Source organism: Pleurodeles waltl, chromosome 6 (genome assembly GCF_031143425.1).
Source record: "Pleurodeles waltl isolate 20211129_DDA chromosome 6, aPleWal1.hap1.20221129, whole genome shotgun sequence".
NCBI lineage: Eukaryota > Metazoa > Chordata > Amphibia > Caudata > Salamandridae > Pleurodeles > Pleurodeles waltl.
In genome coordinates, this window is record NC_090445.1 from 40,560,859 (window position 1) to 40,584,990 (window position 24,132).

General features: G+C 41.8%; 1 protein-coding gene across 1 annotated transcript in view; it reads left to right on the forward strand.

Annotated features, from left to right (window-relative positions):
- LOC138299132 (uncharacterized) overlaps positions 1-23,558 on the forward strand; it is a 228,506-nt gene extending 204,948 nt beyond the window's left edge. Inside the window, exons 17-21 of the mRNA XM_069237178.1 lie at positions 160-287; positions 7,646-7,704; positions 9,819-9,911; positions 16,500-16,613; positions 22,423-23,558. Coding sequence (XP_069093279.1) covers positions 160-287; positions 7,646-7,704; positions 9,819-9,911; positions 16,500-16,613; positions 22,423-22,439 — 411 coding nt within the window. The 3' untranslated portion in view covers positions 22,440-23,558. The remainder of the gene's footprint in view (positions 1-159; positions 288-7,645; positions 7,705-9,818; positions 9,912-16,499; positions 16,614-22,422) is intronic.
- Positions 23,559-24,132: the final 574 nt, after the last annotated feature.

A 24,132-nucleotide genomic window follows, 5' to 3' on the forward strand; every position in this document is an offset into this window, starting at 1 on the left:
AAATATTGTTGCTGCCTAAATGTGATGGCAGTGTTCTTTTCCTCAAGACACACTCTTGTTTCCTGGACACCTGCCTGCTGGTTCACCTGCTCTGCATCTGTACCAGTTGCATTAGATACAGTATCCACTTCTTTTTTCATATGAATTTCTGTTTGGTAGGTTTCTGGCAAATGGCACCTGGTGGGAAAGGCCCACTCAGACTCCAATCGAATGGAGGAGGAAGAGGATCCATGGCTAGAATTTTCCTGTGATGGACAGAATCTGACGATTCATGAAGGTCGCGGAAAGTAAGTTACAACCAAAATGTGTGCAAAGTAGTTATTTGAGTCACTTAATATGCCAGAAGTTGAATGCTTCCATCTGTGAGAGTAAAGCCACTATTGCAATGTAAGATGTTGTCTAGTGGATATGCTGACTGTCTGTTATGATGTTGGATGGCAATTAGAGGATGTCACTTAATGGATATGTTATTGGTTCTAGAAATAAAATACTGAGATCTACCACTGCTTTCTTTGGTGGACATTTCTTCACTTTTATGCAAATCATTGTCTTAATATCCTTTTCTCTAAAAACCAGGAATGGTTAGAAACAGAGTAGCTCCACTATTAAGCTCTGTATAAACAAGCATTTGCAATGCAATAGGTCTCACATTTGCAATAGTTATAGCTATTGGCGTTGTAAATGACAGTGTTGTTTATTTGTGTCTTGGGTTGGAGTGTAGGGGATGTATGTGGTATGGAGTGGAAATTTGTGTTTTGTATTTTAATTGGGACTTGTGGAATTGTGCAGTGTGGAGTTGTGTGGTATGGAGTGTATTTGTGTAGTGGAATTATGTGGCATGGTGAATATACATGGGCGAGAACGGCATACAATAGATAGATAGGAAGATGGAGAGGGATAGGTAGTTTATTTCGGAAATGGTGGAACCTTCCCTTACATTGAAGGTATAATGCAAGCTTTCCTCACACAGAAGGTACAATGCAAGCTTTCCTCACACAGAAGGTACAATGCAAGCTTCCCTCACAGGGAAGGTACAATTTCAAGCTTCCCTCACATGGAAGGTACAATGCAAGCTTCCCTCACATGGAGGGTACAAGGCAAACTTCCTTCACATGGAAGGTACAATGCAAGCTTTCCTCACAGAGAAGGTACAATGCAAGCTTCCCTCACAGAGAAGGTACACTACAAGCTTCACTCACATGTAGGGTACAATGCAAGCTTCCCTCACACATAGGGTACAATGCAGGCTTCCCTCACAGGGAAGGTACAATGCAAGCTTCCCTCACACAGAGGGTACGATGCAAGCTTCCCCGACATAGATGGAATATGGGACAAGCACTTCTAATTCTTGAACTTGCTCCATTATCATAATATTTGACTGGTGAGCGCAGATGGGCTGCGTTCTCTCCTTTCCCTAGGTACAGCTTCTTTTGTTTGTGGGTAGGTAGCTGGTAAGACAGATCCTCTACCTACCAAAAATGTCACTCTCCTAGTCCGAGATGTGTAAGGCCATTCTCATTTTAGGTTCTCAGCAAAGGAGGCGATTTGGCTTTTTGTGCTGAGAATGGGAGAAAGATGTGAAATATTGATATGGAACTGATAGAACTGAAAAATGTTTGGCTGATGCCGACCCGAAAATGTAGCCACAGGCGGTGTGGTGTGAGACTTCTTAAACTGAGTGAATCCTTTGATCAAAACACTGAGACAAGAATATAAACTACCCTGGAAAAATGTACTTTAAAATTCTTTACTTAACAGCTAAACCTTGGAAAAGCCCTGGGCGAACTGTGCCAATAGTGGGTAAAGCATGTGCTGGCTCATGTTACTGTAAAATAATACTGTGAAGATAAAGTAATAAATAAAACATATGCAGCAACGAGATGTGACTCTGAGGACTTCATGGAATATATTTATATATTAAATTTTATAAAAATTAACGGCGAATGTTTTGAAATATCAAGCAAATGTGAATTATACATATGAGACATATTCAAGGCTAGGTTTCTGGGGATATAAAACCTAAACTTGGTAGTAATAGGGAAAAATGGGGCTTCATCGCAGAACAAAGAAATTCGCCCTGCATCCTAAAGTGTTTTTTACTAGAAGGAAAGAAAACAAAAGTTAGGAAGTGTAAATACATTTAAGATGTGTAAATGTACACCATATGGATTTACACTTATATAAATGCTTACAAACGTGAGTACTCCTGAAAAGCTGGGACTGTCAGAGTTCCCCATGTGAACTCCTGGAACGTTGTGAGAATTACAAAAAAAAGTCATAATTCTAGGCTTAAACCTGCTGAAGCCAATTTATACGTGTTCTTGAGAATCAAACCATATATTTCATGCATGTTGTATTAAAGCCTACATGTTCAATGCACAGTAAGGGCAGGCAGAGGCAAATACATGCCCAAAGGCCCTTGTTCACTCTATGCAAAGGAAGACAGGAAATAAGCAAGATATCCTGGCCATTGGAAATGTCACATCAGCTTGAATCCTTTCCCATGTCGAGCTCCAACAGCTTGCCAACAGTTTGCCTGCTTTGTGCCTTCAAGTAGCACTGATGGAATATGGCATATGTCCAGTAGCCAGGCTATGGGGTGGCTAATGCACTCAATCATTTGCTGTCTTTTTCGCATGTGGTTTTACTGAAATCTGTGTGCTTGCCTTGCTGATTTTTCCTCATACTTTTCTTTGGTGGTAATCCCAGGGCCTCTTCCTTACATAGCGCTGTGATGCCCTATGGTAGCTATGCGCTCTAGAAATACCTATTACAATACAATACAATACTTATATTTTTGCATTCACATGTTTGCAGTTCCAATGTGACACTTTTTCTTTGAATACTAATGTAGCCCATCGGTCTGGCCTCAATTTCGGTAGCTGCGACCCTGCATGGGCTTGGTAAAGCTTAAGTAGTTGCAACCTCCACATGGAGTTTGTCACACCTTGGCAGTTGTAGACACTTTCACGCCCATCATCTCTGGGGCAGTGGGTTTTGTACATTCTACAGAGTCGGTGGGGAGGGGATAGATATGTTAGCATGTTGCAAGAATGTTTCCCTCCCACTGGTTATGACCTTTTGTGAATTGAATGAGAATTTGCACTGGCAAGTACACCTAGCTTTACATATTTGTTGCTTGTGAATTAGTGTGGTTATTCATACATTTGCCTTTATACTGCAGCATTTGATCTTTGCAGTTGCCTTGTCATTAGTTCAGACCCCATTCTTCTATTTAACCACAAATTCCTGAGACTATGATTTGTCACTGCCTGAGTCCGCTGTCAGACTGCTTCTGGTTTGTTTTTAAGCTAAATATTTTAATACATTTCACAGTTTTCAATGGGAAAGATGCCCAGAGTGCGAAGTATTTCTTCACGTGTTGTGTAATGCTCATTTTTGTTATTCGATACTGAAGAATAAAATAAAACAAATTAATGCCTTCAATCATATTTAAGAGTGTGTTAAAGACCACTGTCCTACCCAGGCACCAAAGCGGACCGTGTTTACTTAATGCAGATTTGTGGTGCAGTGTACGAAGAACGGATATTTTTCGGTGTGGAGATAGATTTCCTCATGGATAAAGGCTTTAAGCTACTTTTGAATCCCATCTGCATTTGTTTTTGGGCCATTACTAAGTGGCGGCCTGCCATTTTGCAAACAGTTTTCCTTGTTGCTACATGTTAAAAATTCCAACTGCAAAAGAAAAGGGAAGCTTCTTCAAACACCAGCAGGAAATGAAGGAAGAAAAGTCCTGTAAAGAAGAGATAAACGGGACAAAGCGTAACTATACAGTAGGTGGTCCCTGCTCCCAAAGAGCAAAAGGAGGGACAAAGAGGCATGCCTGACCACTAAAAAGGAAGGATTTTTAAATGACACTGAAACAAGCAAATTAAGTTGCTTTACGCTCACAGTAGGTATACTAAAAGTATAGAAGAGGCCGTACGCTTACGCTCAACCTAAAAAGCGGTAATGTGACCTCAAAGTGTCTTATACTGACCGGCCACTAGGTGCCACTAAAGGTCTGCCTACTGTCTGCCTTTGTACCGTAAGGTCAGTCCTCAGAATGTTTATTGGTACCAATCTAAATATCTACTCAGCTGAGGTCTCCAGGGGTCAGTTCCACAGTGACAACAAGCTCAGGAGTCCAGAACTATGGATGATCACATGGGAACCACAGGCAACATTGTCAGATTATAAAGAAAATGTTACCTGCAGCAGGGGCTTTGGTACTCTCAGTCATGAGGCTCTTTGAAAAATGTGTGCCATGCCACCTTATTTTTCACCCCTGCAGCCTTTGGAAATGCCAGAGGTTTTCCTGGTTATTGATGTGTATAAAACGTTTCAGTCCATTTAATAAAAGCCCATGACTCAGGATACTGTGCATATGGCTAGGGGTGTTTTGAAGGCTATGCTGCCTAGGGTATTTTCACAAAATGTGATAAAGTAGGCCATGCCCTGCATGTGCTGCAGTGCGTGCCAAACGCCATGCCTTCCACCCGGTACCCACAGGTCATGGCTGTTAGCTCAGTTGATTACTCATTGCCTGACACATGATGTCAAATACATCAGCCATGACAATATGTATGTCATAAAATTTAACTCTTTCACATATTTCATCTAAGCATATGTCTAATTTCTTTAACTATACAACAGCACTTCTTTGGCATATCACAACACTTCTAACAGCAGTTCTTTGGCATACAATGGCACCTTAGGGTATGTGCTGTAGTGCTTCTGTGTGATATGCTTTCTAGATTGTTATAGAAAAACATAGGACTGCTTTCTGACCCCCTGGCACCAAAGTCTCAGTCAATGTGTCACCTCAATCAGAAAATCAGTCATTACAAGGATAGTTAGTGGAATCCCAAACCCTCTTTCATTAAGGAGTTCTACACTCAAGAACCGTAGGACACATAGAATATATTTTAAAAATTGATTTTAAAAATCAAAATCCTTGTCTAGTCCACACGATGTGAATTGCAACCACAATGAAGACAATTTAAATGGCAGCAGCAAATGTTTAGTAAAAGTGTGAATAAAAGGAACTACTCCAGAATTATTTCTTTTATAAATTTGTAGCAATCCTACCCTCAGGGTTCTACTTCTAAGCAGTAGTTTTATTCTAGAACAGCAGAAAATAAAACATATTTTGAGTTTTAGAGATAGTACACACCTGTATACCTGTTAGAACAATAGAACTTATGTTCAATGTAATAGCAAGTTCTCCTATTCTCGCCTTACTGAGCCAGTTGCACTGATGCTGAGAAGCAAACGAGCAAAGGCTAAGTGCCTTGCGTCCAAGCATTAAACTGGAACTGGAGATATGATTCTCTATTACCTATCCAAGTGTCAACTGGCATGAAGATTCCCACCACCCTTCACTCTTTGTGATTCTTTTCATACCTTAGTTCATTGTTGTTAATACTCTTGGCATAAAGTAACCTAGTGTCTTTTCACTTATAATTATTCTGTGAAACTATGTTCTTTTAAATAACAACAAGAAACGAGGCACGTAATTGTCAGTATTCTAGAAGTTCTTAGAAATCAATAACAAAAAATTGGAAAATAAAGCAGTCACCATTTTGCTTAACTACTGCGAATATATTCATGTACGTTTTATTATAAGATGACAGAACATAATAATATAAAGTCAATGTGCGTTATATTAATCACATATATTCACTTTTGATTGTTTGAGTAGCACATGCAACTCAAGCAGGGGAATACCCCGAATAAAATAGACATTATATTCATAACATGTGGATGAGACAACACATTTGGAACCATATCAACAATTTCGGAGCATCTGACATCACACCTTGGGCAGGGGAATTGCCTTTTATATTTTGTAGCCTCATTTCTGGTTTTTATTGGAACTGCATCTTTGCAACTCCATGTAGTCCCTGTTGGGACGCCTGGTGGCTGCCAATGGAACTGCAGCCTTTGGTAATAATGCAGTATTTGTGGTAGCACCTGCTGTTATTGGAAACCCTCATTTGTTTTGTGTTCACGTGCATCACACACAGGAATCGCACATTAATGAAACAGAGAGAAGGGAAGGTTTTTCTTATGCCCTTTCCTTTGGGGATCACTGATGATGTGGCTCTGTATAGCAAGTGTGAAATAACTTCTACAGGTCTATCGGCTGCCACGCGTACACCAGTCTTTCTTCTCCATCACCACTTCAGTGATGTCATTGATGAAATCAGTAATGATGTCATCGCTTTTCTTCCTGAGGCACTTCTTTTTCTACTGTCTCCGCTTCTCCTAACTGGTTCTATCCTCCGCTTGCCCTGTCCTGAGCCCCACTGCCAGCCCACTTTAGTGGTCTTCTTCAAGCCATCAGACCATGCATACACCTCCCTGTTCATCACAGTCTTGGACATCGGCCTCAGTGCTGAGCCTAGGCTAGCTCAAGTGGCCAGTGCCTGCCTCTTTCATGTACAGACTTCAGGGATTCTTCCTTATTTGCTTTTTTCACTGAAAGGTGATGTTGGCAACACTTAACTACAGTTTTAGTTTCAGTCTTGATCTTCCACCATTCCTCATCGAAAGATACTAAAGAGTACAACATGCTTCCCATGGAATCTGACATTTACATCACACCAGCCTGCACGTCCTCCCAGAAACCAATCTTTTTCAGTTCAAAACCCTGTGCGTCCTTCACTGCTAAGGTTCATTACACACCACAACCCAAATGCATTACAATAATCCCAACAAGTACCTTCGCTCCACTTTGGATCTTCTCCTCTCAATCACATACCATCACATATCAAGGTGTAATGAATGTTACTTTATGATCTAAGCTTCCTGGCTTTGGAAACTCCTCCCTTCCTCTATGCGGAACACTCCCTCCTATCATCGTCGTGCCTTGGCTGTAGAAATATATTTCTACTTCATCGGTAGTCACTCATGCTCTGCTGTTGTCTGTCTTCTCTTCCTTCTTGGCCTCATTGGCAAGATGCCTTAAGTCAACAATTATGCCTAGACTTGGGTCCAATGCTCACGGTGCCATATGGCTCAAGATGCACTGACTGACTAGGCCTAATTAGGCTGAAATCCATTTGAGGTTGCTTGTGTTCCCTTCTGGAGGGGGCCTCACCTGGAAGTTGGGAATGGACTGTTTCCAGGAGGTGCAGGGCCAGTACTGATTTGTATAAGGCAATGTGTAGAGTGGCATAGTGGGCAACAAACAATGGACTAGAATGTGATCTCAACCAAAAGTAAAAAAAATACCATCCATTACCTTGTTGTTTATTGTAGTGCCAAGAAGCTGTCTAGCTGGTGAATGTTGCACTTCCAAATGCTATAGATAGCAACAACAAATTAGCAGTCAATTGGTGGATTTTTCTGGTTAGGTTGTGCATTGTAATTATATTATCTCATCACAGAAACAGTACATACATTTTAGAGCTAGTTCAAAATCTCTCTTAGTGTCAAAAACAAGAACCTGAGTATGGTACAAGCCCTATACGTTTTGAAAAAATGTTAAAAGCATGTGAAACAAATGTTACTAGTTCCGACGATAGGAGCTTCAAGCTCCCACAATTTGTAACTGCAACCTGGTGTAAGACACTCTATGATGTGTGATGTAATGTTTGGTCTTGCACATCAAGTTTCTGTTCCTCTTGATTTCATGCAGGAACAGCTGGCCTGTGAAAGAAGTAGAGGTTAACGGACCTAGAATTCTCATTGGAAAAGGTGAGCACATGTTATCTTTAGCACTATGGTAAGAAAGCACTTAAGAATATGGACTTTAAGGATTTCACGGACATTGCATTCAGTTCTAGGATTCCTCAATACCTGGGGACCTACACTCACTGACACCAAAATGAGATCCAATAAGACCCTGCAGAGCTGCAGTTTTGTTGATTACACACATACTCACACCAAGATAAGATCCCAATGAGGTCTCACAGAACCTCAGCCTCATAGATCACACATACAGTGACATAAAGATGTGATCTTAATGAATTTACCACAGATTCAAGGATCACACGTACACTGACCCCAAGATGAGATCCCAATGAGATCTCATGGAACTGTAAATTCATGGATTACACATGCACTGACACCAAGATGAGATCCCAATGAGATCTCACGGAACTGCAGGTTCATGGATTACACATGCACTGACACCAAGATGAGATCCCAATGAGATCTCACGGAACTGCAGGTTCATGGATTACACATGCACTGACACCAAGATGAGATCCCAATGAGATCTCACGGAACTGCAGGTTCATGGATTACACATGCACTGAGACCAAGATGAGATCCCAGTGAGATCTCACGGAACTGGAGGTTCATGGATTACACATGCACTGAGACCAAGATGAGATCACAGTGAGATCTCACGAACAGCAGGTTCATGGATTACACATGCACTGAGACCAAGATGAGATCCCAGTGAGATCTCACGGAACTGGAGGTTCATGGATTACACGGGCACTGGCACCAAGATGAGATCCTAATAAGTACTCACGGAATTGCAGGTTCATGATAAGATCCCAAATGAGATCTCCCAAAACTGCAGCTTCATTGACATTGACATCAAGTGAAGCTCCTCTAGTGCTACCGAACCGAGAGCCTCAGTGACAGTGACATGCTGAACTCTCCCTTCCTCCCCAACATATTGTAGTCAATAGGGGTAAGATTTTGTCATGGTTCACATATTCAATATAGTGACAACATCACAGGAAATCGGTATCATATGATGTTTGACCTTACAATGGCATTCCAGGAAATGACCTAAAACAACATGAGACCCAGATCAAACTGTAGTAAATAGTTCAAAAATACATTTGTTAAGGCAGCAAATTGAGCTAATGTTCCCAGTGTATGAAAGTGTGACGGTGTCAGTTGCGCTCACTGTTATGCACCATGTATGTTTTGTTTATACCTGCAATAAAACTCAACAAAATTGTTTATCATAGAAAAGTGGGACGGTGTAAACTACACATAAGTTGAATTCAACTAAACATAGGGCCTGATTCAGATATTAGTGGATGGGTTACTCCGTCACAACGGTGACGGACATCCCGTCAGCTGAAGTTTAAATCCCCTAGGAGGCAATGGGATTTATATTTTGGCAGATAGGTTATCCGTCATCATTATGACAGAGTAGCGCATCCTCCACTATCTAAATCAAGCCTTTAGTCTGCAACACCCAGAATCCACTGACTTTGGCAGCCGAAATCAATGTTTCTGCCACATGGAGTCACCTGATGATCCTACCCTTTGAGAGCCCTCCACAGTGAACAACCCCCACCAAAGTGGAACAGGGAGTTATTATACTGATTTTGAAGTAGTGTTTTAAAATGCACAGTTAACTAATAACAGTCTTTCCCACTGACCTCAAAAATAATGTTGGAGACCTCCAGGGAAAATGACTATTAACCTCTGAGTACTCACTCATTCCAGTTGCCCGAAGTTCTTACTTTTTCTATTCCCCTTTTAGAGACAGAATCATGGGTCTCTCGCGCAATGACTTCAGTCAGAGCTATCCCTTTACTGGAGCCTCGTGCTCACTAATATCAAACCTGGCTCTCCCTTTAATAGATCGTTTGGGTTCCAAGCTCACTGACCGAGCTTTCCACCGTACTGTGGTCTCAAGCGTCCAATGTTCCCTGAAATCAATCTGAGCTCTTCCTGTCCTACACCTCATGGTTTACATTCACTGACATCACAATGACCATTTTTGGTAATCATACTAGGAAGCCAGTGGTTACATCAGGACCTTGGTCCAGTGATTTTTTTGTGCTCCAATCTTTACCTCAAACTTCTGATCTCAGAAAATATTTCTTCTGTTCTAGAAAACAGTGCTCATGTTACATTCCACCCCACCTGCGAAGACTGCCTGCTGATGAAGACTCAAACTAGCACGGTAGTGATCCTCAACATGTTCAGTAAGTGCAGTGGCGCGTGACCCATTCGCCTTATTAGTTGTTTTAATCCTTTTAAATCTCTTTACATATATATATCTATTATATGTGTGTGTGTGTTTAACCTAAGGCTTCACAGGTAATTTTTTAACTTTAACAAGCACATGTTTTCTTCTGGGTCATCTTGGCGGCACACCTTCCACGGTCTGGACAATTTTCGTTTTGCATTATTAACCACTTACGTGAAAATCACCTGATGCTCGACTGTGTAAATAACCAAAAAACTGAAAGATGGAAATGTTTAAAACAATCAGAAAGGCAAACAAAACATATGTAAATCTGGAGCCAACCTGAAAAAGGACAGTTTAGCCAGAACTGCTAGACACACCCTCTTTCGTGTTTCAGCTATTTGGATCTCATCAGACAAGTGCAGCTTCTGTCTCTGAGCCCAGTGAGATCGGCCCAAACTCTGACCATACTGCTCCACCAACTCTGTGATGACCACGTGCTATTCTTGAAATAAAAGGTTATTGCACTTTTCCATAAGACCTCTGAAGCCATGACATCTCCACCACGCTCAGCCACCTCATCACTCCATGCCCTTTCCACCACACTCAGCCACCTCATTGCTCCATGCCCTCTCCACCACACTCAGTCAAGCCAACTCTCTATGCCCCCTCCACCACACTCAGCCACCTCTTCGCTCCATACCTTCTTCACCACACTCAGCCACCTCATCGCTCCATGCCCTCTCCACCACACTCAGCCACCTCATTGCTCCATGCCCTCTCCATCACACTCAGCCACCTCATTGCTCCATGCCCTCTCCACCACACTCAGCCACCTTATTGCTCCATGCCCAGCTCCATGCACCTCTCAATCTGCCAAGAAGAAAGCAGCTATCACAGTGCACATGTCAGCAAGCAAACATCACTTCAAGAGAAGAAAAACTAATTTGAGCCCAATTTGGGAAAAGATGGACATAAAAACAAAAAAAAAGTAAAGCAGGAGCCCATGCAGAAACACAATGAAATTCAGGCTTGTTGTAAACTGCTGGTGGGACTCACACAACAACAACCCCTGAAACGTAATAACTAGGACGCTATCTTGGAATCTGTTACTCTACTCCAAGTAAGACTTGCCCAATCTTTCAAAAAGTATCCCTTGCCTGCTTTGTTGCTTACTGATGGGTGAGAATTACTTTATACAGGGATAGAGTTTTGCAGGTTTTAAGAAAAGTTTCAAGACTATTTTGCAAATTTTGTGCCACATGAGGACTATTCAAGCAGTGAATGTGACCACCATGCACTGCCCACTTTTGTTTTGTGCAGTTAGCCGCTGCCCATGACACCACCATATTTCAGAAGGACTTAATTAAATGTGTCTAATGGTATTAAGTTGCCACAAGGGGAGTTTCATAATCTAAGGAGGCTGTTGTATTATGATGTTAATGCATCGGCCATCTTAGATAAGAGGATTCCCTAAATAATCAAGGCCCTCATTACAACCCTGGTGGTCCAAGACCGCCAGGGCTGTTTTGGCTGAAGCACCGCCAACAGGCTGGCGGTGCTTCAGAGGGGATTACGACCGCGGCGGTAGCCGCCAAGGCAGCGCTGCTTGCAGTGCTGCCCAGGGAATTACGAGTCCCCGACCGCCAGCCTTTTCCTGGCGGTTTGAACCGCCAGGAAAAGGCTGGCGGTACGGGGAGTCACGGGGCCCCCTGACAGGGCCCCATGCAGCTTTTCACTGTCTGCTATGCCGGCTCCATTTGGAGCCAGCTCCTATGTTGCGGCCCAGCGGGGATCTCATAATGTCCGCGGCGGGGGTGCGGCCACATTGGCCCGCCAAGGTCATAATGAGGGCCCAAATGTGGTTCGCTAGGCAAGACGTCCGGCCAGTATGGCAGAGAGCAAGCTGTGGCAAAATGCCACTGGAGCAAGAGACCTAGAACTGTTGCAAGCCACGCACTGCATGCCAGGCACACAGCCTCATGGGCAAGAGGGTGTACGAAGGACTCTGCGAACAAGCAATGGCTAACATGGTGTTGTGGATATCGGAGATAAATTACTTTAGCATGAACACATAAACACGCAAGAAGTTCCATGAACTGTACAAAAATATCAATAACAAGGCAAACAATTCATTGCCTGAAGTTGTCAACTGAAGCCAGTGATTGAAGGTGTCTGACCCAAAGTCTTTTTTTGTATATTGTTTGTTGTATATAGCAGTTCCCACCCTGGCTATTACGAGGAAGGGAAACCCTAGTGTTGGGAATGTAAGAGCCAGAACAAAATACTATCAACTGTATGTGAGCTAAAGACACAATTGGGAACCAGCTCTGCATGAGTCACAGACAGACACTGGTAGTAAGCACTAGCTCTACATCAGAAGTAGTTACATGGGGCCTCAAGTCAGGAACAAAGCACATCATGCCTGCAACCGTTACATGGTCAGGCAGGCACAACGCATCTGCAGGAACAAATAAAACAAGCATTTGCAATGCAGTAGGTCTTGCATTTGCTTGAGTTACAGCTACTGGTGTTGTAAAAGCATAACTGGATTTTTCTTGCTACATAAGTTGGTCAACCCTGCTGCATAATTTGGACTCTAGCACATAATTCCAGTAGCCCTGCATATAACCACATCACTTCCATTTACTTTCTTCCTCTTTCTGCAGCAAAAGATGAAAATATTGCCATTATTTATTATATTTATTTAAATTAATATTTTGGGGTCCCTTGCAACCTAGTGTGGGGACCCAGAGATAAACTAAACAGAAAGAGCACGTTGTGCTGAATGTTTTGATGATGGTCCCATTGTCCTAGGACCACCACACAGTGGATTATGGGCAAAACTGTTTTGTCAAAGGAATGCCAAAAATGTTTTGTAAAAGGAATATCCCGCAAAGCATTATGGGGCAAGTTTCAGCAAATATTGTAGTATCTTGACTGTATTGCTCAGAACAGCCCCTAGAAGGCACCACAATAAAAATAGTATTTGTAAGAAACATGGTCATGTAACCATATAGTCAGTCCCTAGAGAGCATAACCACGTGAAAACTGAATGGCAGATCGTAATGCAGTGTAACCATATATTTAGTCCCTAGAGGGCGTAGTGCTTTACACATTTTCAGGCCTAGTACAATAATATGACAAACAAGGCCCTTAAAAACACAAACTCCTTCCAGCCATGAAACAAAAGTTTCAGCCATGAGAGAGCTTAAAAAGACACTGAATGGTCGGAGGGGTTATATTTTTGCCCCTTACCCCCAACTTAGTGTTGGTACCCAGATATAAGCTAGACAGAAAGAGTGTGTCGTGCTTAATAGTTTGGTGGTGGTCCCATTATCGTAGTACCACCACAGGCTGAGTTATGGGCAAACATGTTTTGTAAATGAAATACCCCGCAAGGTATTATAGGGCGAATTTCCTGAGTGCAGTGAATATTGTAGTATCGGGTCTCCCACTGTGCTGGGAGAGCTGCATTGATAATTTCTGTGCGTTTTCCTGTTTAAAATGCGCCAGTTTGTATATTTTTCAACTGCTACAATTGCACGTAAGTGGTACTCATGAAATCGCTCCTCCGATCGAGTTTGCGCTATAAGAAACTTAAAATAAATAACAAAGTACCCCCCCACCCCAGCTTGCAGTCTTTGGGCGCAGACACCTCAAAGAAACAGCGGCATGCCCAGAAACAAGGAAGAAACAAAGTACAGGGATGGATTGCGAAGTGGAGGGGCAAAAGAAATAGTAGTGCGCAGACAATAATGTATGACCGATCGTGGAATAATCCATGTAACGGGTCAGACTCCAAGGCGATAACAAAACAGCCTCAAGGCAGGACAAACATAAAGCATTTACCTACGAAATCAAAGGAATTTTGAAAGGCAGACCAAGGAACAAATCAAAGTGATGGGTGTGGAGAAAGCTCACAGAAGTAGATTGCATGTCGAAAGACAGCGCATGCATGCTGCCTAGACTCAACCTAAAAATAAATGAAAGCACAAATATTGGTTTCCCTTTGTCAAAGGAGAGGCAACGTGATTCTGGATCATGGGCATCTGCCTTACTGTGACTGCATGTACCACTGTCATGCAGAGAAAGTCAGTTTCTAAGAAGGCTCAGTATAAAGACTGGATGCAGTAATGAGGGGGACACAGAGTTAACTACTTGACCTGAATTTTCACAAGGCAACGATTGAATTGAGGAGGTGTGACAGCCCCTTACAAGCAAACCAGATTAGGAAGAGAATGTCATCACTTATTAATATTTTGATAGCACTGTTAGAGAGGCGAATAATTTGAGAAACCAGAGGGTCTTGGAAGACAGAGGAAAACAGAAATCCCCTTTCCTGCAGAAAACTTTTACCTATGCCACAAAAAATATTGCAGGACCCAAAGGCCCAGATTTATGGTGGCCTAGCGCCATTCCAACACCACATTAGCCTCATTTTGTTTACGCTAATGTGGCATTGGAAGGGCAAAAACGTTGCGCGATACTTATAAAGTTGCGCAATGCTTGCATTGTGCCACTTTGTAACCCCTTGCGCCACATTATGCCTGTGCCAGGCATAATATATGCAAGGGGGCGTTCTGGCACTTGGGGGGCTGTAAAAATGGCACAAAGGAATCTTTTTTTAAGGCGTTAAAAAGAGGCTCCCATTGGTTACTATGGGCCTCTGGGTGCTTTGCAGGATTAGCATCATCATTTTTTACGCTAATCCTGCAAAGTACCAGACTAGCGCCAAAAATTATGACGCCAGTCCCCCTGACTACCGTCATGGTGCGCCGTATTTTAAATATGGCGCACACATGGTGGCATTAGGGGAGCACTAAGGGGTGCAAGAAAAGTTGTGCTGCATTAGGTGCAGCACCACTTTTCATACCTTTGTCCCTAAGTGACTTATGTTCAATTGCGGATTTTTCAATCCTGGGATTTTTTTGTGGCTATTTGAAATAGAGTTCACAGTTGAGAACACCGCTTGTGTCAGCCCCGCTAGTACATTATACAGCACAACAGAGAAGCTGCACTGGCTGCTGGAAAGGATGACCCAATTTTTTTCTTTGCCTGAAGAGCGAAGCCATGTACTTTTCTGTGTATATTTATTTCACTCTGCAGCGGAACGCTGAAGCTGTAAACCAAAACAGGAAAATAAAGTCTCACCTATGCAAGAGCTATGCGCTTTGGCAATGTGTTTTGCGATGTTGTACACCAGTGTGGCTCCTGTTCAGCATGGCTAAAACTTAGTGGCATGAAGTGTCAGTGTGGAGTGGGGGGAGTAGAGTGGATTTGTTTGAATGTCTGAGTGGAGTAAGAGGATTACAGTGTCATAGAGTTGAGTAGAGGGGAGTAGGGTTCAGTGGCAAACAGTGTCTTAGAGTGGAATGGAGTGGGGTGGAATAGGGTGGAGTGGGTTGGAGTGGATTGAGTTAATGGGATGGATGGGATTGGAGTAGAATCAGGTGGATTGGATTGGAGTAGAATGGGGTGGATTGAGTGGCGTGGGATGGATTTGATTGGATTGGGGAGGATTGAAATGGGCAGAGGTGGACGGGATCATGGTGGATTTGAGTTGGGTGGATTAGCTTGGAGTGGGTGGTTTGGTTTGGAGTGATAGGGGTGGATTGGATAGGAGTGGGGTGGTGTGGATTACACTGGACTGGGGTGGTGTGGATTCGATTGGACTGGGGTGGTGTGGATTAGATTGGACTGTAGTGGGATAAATTAGACTGGACTGGAGTGGGGTGGATTAGATTGGACTGAAGTTGGGTGGATTAAATTAGATTGGACTAGAGTGGGGAGGATTAGATTGGACTAGGGTCGATTATATTGGACTGGAGTAGGGTGGATTGGACTAGAGTGGGTGGCTTGGATTGTGGTGGGTTGATGGATTGCAGTAGGGTGGACTGAACTAGAATGGGGTGGGGTGGGGTGGATTGGCTTGGGATACAGTGTGTGGACTGGAGTAGAGTGGTGGATTAGAATGAGTGGTTGGATTGGGGTGGGGTAGATTGGATAAGGGTGGAGTGGATTGGATTGGGGTGGCGTGTGTTGGGTAGGAATGTGATGGATTGGATTGGAGTGGATTGCATGGAGGTGGGGTGAATTGGAGTGTGTTGGGTGGATGGATTGGATTGGGGTGGGATGGGATGGACTGAACTGGACTGGGGTGGGTTGGACTGGGGTGAATTATAGTGAGGTGGAGTGCATTGTGTCTGAGGGGTGGATTGGAGTGAGGTAGTCTGGATGAAGTGGATTGGAGTGTGGTGGACTGAACTGGCATGGAGTGGGGTGGACTGGAGTGGGGTGGTTTGGGGTGGATTGGATTGGGGTAGGGTATGGTGGATTGGACTGAGATGGATTGATGGATTGGACTGGGGTGGATTGCATTGAGATGAGGTGGATTGGATTGGCATGGAGTGAATTGGGCTGGAGTGGGGTGAACTGGAGTGGGTGGGGTGGACTGGAGTGGGTGAGGTAGATTGGATTGAGTGGGGTGAATTGGGGTGTGATGGAGTGGGGTGGAGTGGGGTGATTAAAGCTTTATTTTCAATAATTTATTGTGTTCTGTCTTACCCTGATGTTTAATTCATCTGTTTACTTTTCTTTCCAGCCAGGTCTGGTAAATTGACAGACTCTGAGATAAAGAAATTCAAACATAACGCCCATTGTGTGAATCTCTCCAATGTCCTTGTGTATAAGAGTGCCACACCACATAAGGAGAAGGGTAAGGAAGTTATTAATACCTTAATGTATTACCTTATATTCATCTGAACACAGAAGTATGTAGTGACACACAGAGGTCGACTATAAGCTGACACAATTGTCACCAGAGTTGAGAACCAGAAAATGAACATAGCATGAAAAAGCCTAAAGACTGTACACACATTGTTATTGTTATATAAGAGCCAGAGCTTGCTGGAGAAGGAGGCCTGTCTGTGGATAAGGTGCTTTGTACTGACCGACATACTAAAGGTTTGGTTGACCTTCTGCCCAAAGTCATCCAAAACATTTAGTGGTAACAAGAAGAAGATAACAAGGAAATACACACTCCACCAAATAATCAATGCAGGTGCTCATAGGTGTAAGGGTTTGTTTCAAAGAGACGCTAATATATCCTAGTGGTACTGTAGTCAGCATCTCTGGTTACTGTTTTGTTTATTACTGGTGTCCCAGGTGAAACAGTACTGCTGCATCCCAGTTAGGCAACTACGATTCTGTTTGTATACTTGAGTGTCCAGGGAGAGGTGGGTGAGGCAGTGGAGGCTTGCGCCAGGACAGGGTAGTAGGTTTGGGACACAGGTGTCATTTAACCCAATATTACCTTGAAATATGTTCAATGTGCAGCAAAAACTAACAAGTCTTTGTGTACGTAAGTGTATGACTGTGGGCTCCCAAAAAGAAAGCTGAACACCTAATACTATAATTCTGTTAAAATGTGCATCTGTAAGCAACTTTACTACATGAAAAAGGCATCACATAGACACAGTTGATCTCAGATTCTCTAGGATTTGGCTGCTTTCTACAAACTCATGTTCCATTGCTATGGACTGAGGAGTGTAATGACTTTAAGGACTATGATTACTCTATCATTTTCTCATTCTTTTGCAGCCATGTATTAAAAAAAGGGTAGCCTAGTGAGCTTGATGTAAGGCAGCTGCACCCACACTGAACCCACCACAAAACAGTAAACTGGGAACTTAACCAAAATGGAAAGGGTATTGCTGGCTTGATCTGGGAAAATTGAATTGTACAGCATCTCTAGTAATAGTGATGCACTGTACATCAGGGCCTCAAGGCTGTGGAAAGACTTTAACAAGACCTTAATAGATGGACACAGTCCAGGCAACAGTAATTGCACCTATAGCCCCAAAGTCAGCTATGGATTTTGTGTTCTGCACCCAAGGCTGTCAGAATCTTTAAGAACTCCTATCTCCTTTATCCTTGGCATTTGACATAGCGCAAACGATTCACACTCAAAGATGTATTTCAGCGTTAACAACCAGCAAACGGCAAGTGCAGGTAGACCAGTTAAAACATCCATGTTTTAAAAATGTTTTTAAATGTTAGAAGGTCCCGGCACATCTGGATTTGCAAAGGAAGCTTGTTCCAGTACAATGGGCTAAGAAATTAAAAACATCTGCCACCAAATCTGGAGGTGCTGATCCCTGAGCCACAAGGACTTCTACAGGCCTAAGAGTACCCATGTGACTGGCTGCCACCTGGGGGAGGGGGCAGGGTAATACAGAACAGCCTAATTATACAGGCCTGGACCTGCAAACGGTGATAACTTGGTTTGCAAGTCATACAATGATTATGCCAATGTTTACCACAATACACCCCAGGAAGCCCATGGTGGAAGAGAAGAATGTTTAGAGTTTTCTATATGCTAGAACTGGATAATAAATAACCCACAAAGTTAAATGTGTGTTTTGTGGTGTTCTTGAGGTCACACTCCCTTTCCACCACCAGTGTTGCTAGACAGATGAACATATGTCAAGCCATGGGGTCAGTGCAGACTCACAACCCAGTGCGGGCCTTTGACGTCCCACTCTTACTCAGACTTATCACTTCAGACAAAACTGCTACTCTTCCATAAAACATGACTTAAATATTCTAGTACTCCCCCATATTTTCAGCACAATTATGCTTCAGAAATGGATAACTGGCATTTTTAGTGATAGTCAGTACTTACTGTTAGATGAATCTTCACAATAAATCTGCCTTCCTGCGAAAGATGGAGTTATAGATAATCTTCGACTCTTTTTAGTAGCATCAGTCTCAGTTTTCATTTTATTCTCCCTTTGCTTACCCATCTGGTCCAAAGACAAATTTCATAAAGAAATAGTGTTTTAGATACTTGGACTTTATTAGGGTCAAGATGCAGTATAATCCTGATGTGTTGGATGCAATCACAGTTGATAACATATTTAATAAGGATTTTGTCTTAACATACCTTAACAGTTCTATTTTTGGTTTGTACCTTATGTTTAACAATGTACCATTCTGGATTTAATCACCACAAATGCCCAATCCAAAATGATTTGGGGTATCCAATCCTACAAATAAGCCTAGTAATGCAGGTAATCATTATCATCAGATTAATGCATCATATCTTTCATTTTGTGAGAATTTGTCTAAGTAAACCAGCTTGAAGTAAATTCCTTGTACACATCAACAAATAACCTTAGAATTAAACAATTAAACAAATATTTCTCAATCGAGCAAGACTATCTTTGTGATGATGATGATGATTATTATTGTTATTATTATATCAATAAATCTAAAGATACTCTGTTGCCGTATTATGAAGCATACCCAAATCTGGCAGACCTGGTACATCTTCGTAGGATTCTGTGCATTACATGAAGGTGGATGTTCACACTCCTCATCAAAAGCTTAAACTTCTTCACTTCTTTTTGTAAATTGCCAAAGGGAAAAGATCCAATATATATACAAAATTACTGAGGGTTCCTGTCTATGCAAACAAAATTAGATACTCTAATGAAGAGATCTTTTCTATTAACAATTTAATATCCCGAGAAATTGTAATACCTAAAGGATTTAAATGTATGCCTTGTCCATTTTTGCTGTAGGCTGCAAATTGCTTCTTAAATTGAGGTAATGCAGGAACATATATCTGTACTTCCCTAGTAAATGACTTGAAATGTCCCAAAATTGAGGAACAAAAATACAATAAAACACAAGTTTTTTTCACATCTTTTTAGAACAAGAAACAGACTAATATTATCCACATTGGACAATGTTTCAAACTCCACCTCACCTTGGATAACACCCTTAAATTAGAATTCCATCTTATCCCTCTACTTAATTTTATTTCTGTGGACGATAAAGATCTGAAACCTTGAATTAAAATCCAAAGCAGTATATATTCTGGTTAAACGACATCCATAAGTAGATTTAGATTTCACATGTTGCAAATAATCCTAAAGGAGTTATTTAACACCAGCTATAGATGTGTGCTTAATCTGATTTAAGATAGTAATATGTTATGTTGTAATTCCAGTATGTCACACCATTGTAACCCATTTGGGAATAATGGATTAGCGTAGGCATAATTCTCTCCTGCCTCAGCGAAAAACTATTAAATGACAATGTAATATCTACATTTGAAAGAGTGAACTGACCTAAATTTGAATATAGCGTATGCTTTTTTAGTCAAGACTAACAGTGCATCAACTAGTTAGTGCAACAGCAACATGGTCAATGGTTCTCTCTTTCTTTGTTTTATTGTTGATGTATGCTCCCAAATGGGGAAATTGTATAAAAGTTAACTTGAAATCCTATACTGAATTTTGTCAGTCACCCACCCATTCGTCTTGGTGTAAATTATCATAAAACCTAAGCACAATCTGATACATTTCTAGAATATTTATTTCTCTGCAAGATTTTTTTACAATCCGTTCATTAGAGTGGTCTTTATTATTCATTCTGTTGTTTATGATTTATGTGTCACTCCATCTTTCCAAAAGGTTTTGGATCGCTTGTTTTGGCCAATGTCCTTGTAATACAACGGCACCCAATGTTACCTATTGGACAATGGCATACCTGCTCATCTGTACATATGCCTAGTTGTAATGACAGTAGGATATTGGGTTTCAGTCCCAATTCTAGGACTCCGAGTTTTACTGAAAGTCGGCTCAGATCTGCCTGAGCATGTGGAATCTGCTGTGTAATACAAGTGTGGGGTTAGTCGGAGTAGCCTTGTCGGTGTCTGGGGCCCTTCATTTTATTGAAAGTGGGTTTGGTTCTGACGTGCTGCCAATGTTTGCAGTCATTCGTGTTTAATAATGGTGTGGTTCTGGCTTCCTTCCACTCTCATTGGCGTCATCAGAGCTGTGTCTGTTAATAACATTGGGGAACCAGTGTGATATCCGCATCTAGGATGTTTTAATGGTTTAGATGACAGTATGGCCCTGACTTGCTATCAGTGTCTGTAGCCCTGCGTTTGAATGGGTTAAATCACAATGAGGTCCTCACCTGCTACCAGTGAATGCTACCCTTGTGAGGGGATACTCCTGCAGTGTGTGCCTACTTCAGAGGTAGTCCACAGGACTGATGCTTTCATAAGGAAAAGGGACATGTCCTGATGCTTCCGACTACTTTGATCAAATTACTGTTACAAACCCAAGAACCGCCTTTTTTCAGCATATGTGAGGAGCTCTTTTTAGCTGGGGACCATGAAAATCCTAACAATGGGCCAGATGTATCATCACGGCCCTTTGCAATTCGGAAATAGCGATTTTTAAGAAATCGGTATTTCCGACTCGCAAAGTGCCATGTATCACATTTGCGATTCGGTAATAGCGATTTCTTAAAAATAGCAAATGCTATTACCGAATCGCAAATTGCGATACCAGCCCCATTCGCAGCTATGGGCCTGTTGGCCCATATCTGCACATTTTTTGCATTTCCAAAATTGCGATTTCTGAACCAGAAATCGCAATTTTGGAAATTCAAAACCCCAGGGTGCTGGGGGGCTAAGGCCCCCTCTGCTGCACCCCAAAATATTTTTGGGGGACATGTAAGGTGCACACATGCCAAAAGGGCATGTGTGCTTTACATGTACAATTAAAAAATGCATTTTAAATGCATTTTAAAATTTTGCACATGGTTACCACCAAGTTCAACTTGGTGGTAATTCGCGATTCCTAAATGCCAAAATCGCATTTAGGAATTGCTTCATACATGTGCTAAGAAATCGCAAATAAGGAATCCTTATTTGCGATTTCTAATTTAGAGTCGCAATTTGCGACTCTCTAAACAGGGTTGCAATTTTAAGGAATCGCTATTTTAGCGATTCCTTAAAATTGCGTTCAGAATGTATTTCATACATTCTGAACTGGCATTTTGCATTCGCAAACGGGCATTCGCACCATTTGCGAATGCAAAATGCTTTCATACATCTGGCCCAATGTTCCTAGGAGTCACTTCTTATGCCACAGAGGCTAAATGGTTGTGTGTTAAACCCCATTAAGAGCTTCCCTCGTGCAATCTGACAATGACAATGTGATGCTACTCCCATGACTCTGCGTACCCTCACATTACCTGTAGCTTTATAAGACAATCCTGATCAAATTTTGCTGTGGCCCGCTAGGCTTGTCTGAATTCCTTTTCTTTAATTATTAGCAAAGTGTAAATATCTAGTAGAAAAATAGAATTCTCATAACTGTTGTTCTGAAATCTAGTTTCAGTAAGGCAATTCAACAACTATCCTCTATTATTGTCACACCTTCTGACTTGGATATCTTTTGTTCTTAGTACTTCATAGTTTAGTCCATGTAGCAATCACTAGTTGACATCCCCTCATATTCACCCATCATTCATTAGGAATCATCTCAGTCATGTCCATGTGCCAGGTTCATTTGGGTAACAATGGTTGTTCTTAATTGCTCGAAGAGTAATTCCTCCTTTCTGCTGTTCTCCAAACTCCTCTATTGTAAGCACTACTGAATGTACAGCACATAAAGGGATGGAAGATGTTAACATGTTTGTCCTCTATGATCTCTTCCCAGGTCATCAAAACCCTTGAAAAACTCCCCCCAAAAGAACCTTCTGATGAACATCATAAAGACTAATGGTCGTCAACATCAAAGTGTGTGGTGGGGGACCTATCCTATAAATAGCATATTGATAACTGGTGACTCTGATAATCAATGCTTTGTTTAAAAAGAGAAGAATTGATTCCATGTCCCACCACACTAATATGGAACAGCCCGATTGTGAGTAACATGGAAAGCTGAAGGGCATGCACCTTGCTGCTCTCATCAAATGGAACTGAATAAAGGATCCTTTTAAGCTTCTTCAGATGCTATTTTTTTAATCCATAATACTCCACTCTTACACCTAGGAAACCTGAATATCCAGATTTCCCAGAGTGTGTCTGAAGAAATGTGTAAGAATAAAGGTTTCAAATCCTTGAATGTTTTTTCCATCATTTTTAGACTTTGTTGCACCTGAGAGTAATCTGTTAGAGGGATGTTGAGTGTGGATCAGAATCACTGTGTGCTGGTTGGGATCCCTGAGTGGTATGGTGTGTATTTATTTAGGGACTTGCAGATTGAAGATTAAAGATATAAACTGGTTTGCTGGATCTATGTTTTGTGAATTTGGTCATGTGGTGTTTAGTATTTCCAATATAGCAGCTGCAGGCAAATAGGCTTTGGGGTAAACAAGGGGATATCTCTCTCCCTTGCCCTTTTCTATCTCTTTCTGTCCTTTCTACTGCTCTAATCTCCTCTCTTCACTCTCTTCCTCTGTTTTTCTGCTACTTGTAAGGAATAGACATGCTTGCCTATAGATCCGGTATGGTGTGCATCTTGTGTTGTTGTGAGTTCTGTTATCTACTACAGCCTTACTCTCAAATATTGTGCACTTCCATGTTTTGTAATGAAAGTGTTTCCATTTTGTAATTTTATGTTTTGCTTGGACACTTATCTCTGTATTCTGTGTCTTTTAATAGTGCTGTTGTGTTAAGCAAGGAGACATGTTTGTCTTCTGTTATAAATCGGAATGCTTTTTATCTTTGGTTGCTGCATGTTCTCTTAAAGATGAAAATGTCTACTGTTATTGGGTTTCTGCTAAGGAACACCATCTCGTCTATATTATGCGTATGTGTTTTATTTTAACAATTAAAATGCATTCCATCTTATTGTAGTGCTTGTTCTGTTGAGAATCAAAATTTGTTCTGTCTTTTCCTTCTGTGTATTCTACTGCTGATGGAGATGTTGTCTGTTGTACATAAGTGTGCTTGAACTTGAAAGTGTTCTGCTAAGGACAGTGATGGGCTTAATCCTGTGTTTTGGATCTCCTTTTAATTGTATTTGTTCTACTAAGGTTGGAGTTGTGTATATCTTTCGCTTGAGTGAGATATGTTAAGGACAGTGATTTTCTGCCTTCTGCTTTTTGGGTGTCCTTTTACGGATGTCCGTGTTCTGTATCTTGTATGTGTTCTACTAAGGATGGAGATATATTGTACCATGTGCTTAAGTGTGCTTGAGGGTGTTCTGTTCAGGACAGTGCATCCTGCTTTTTGGGTGTCCTTTTTAAGGATGTCTATGTGTTGTATCTTGTGCTGGGGCATGTTGTGCTAAACAGGATATACTACACATTGGTTTTGGATTTTTCTGCCAAGGATGGAGAGATGTTGTATATTTTGTTTGTGCGTGTTCTGATTTCTTATTCGTGTCTTTCTGGGAAGGCTGGATTATGATCCCTCACCTATC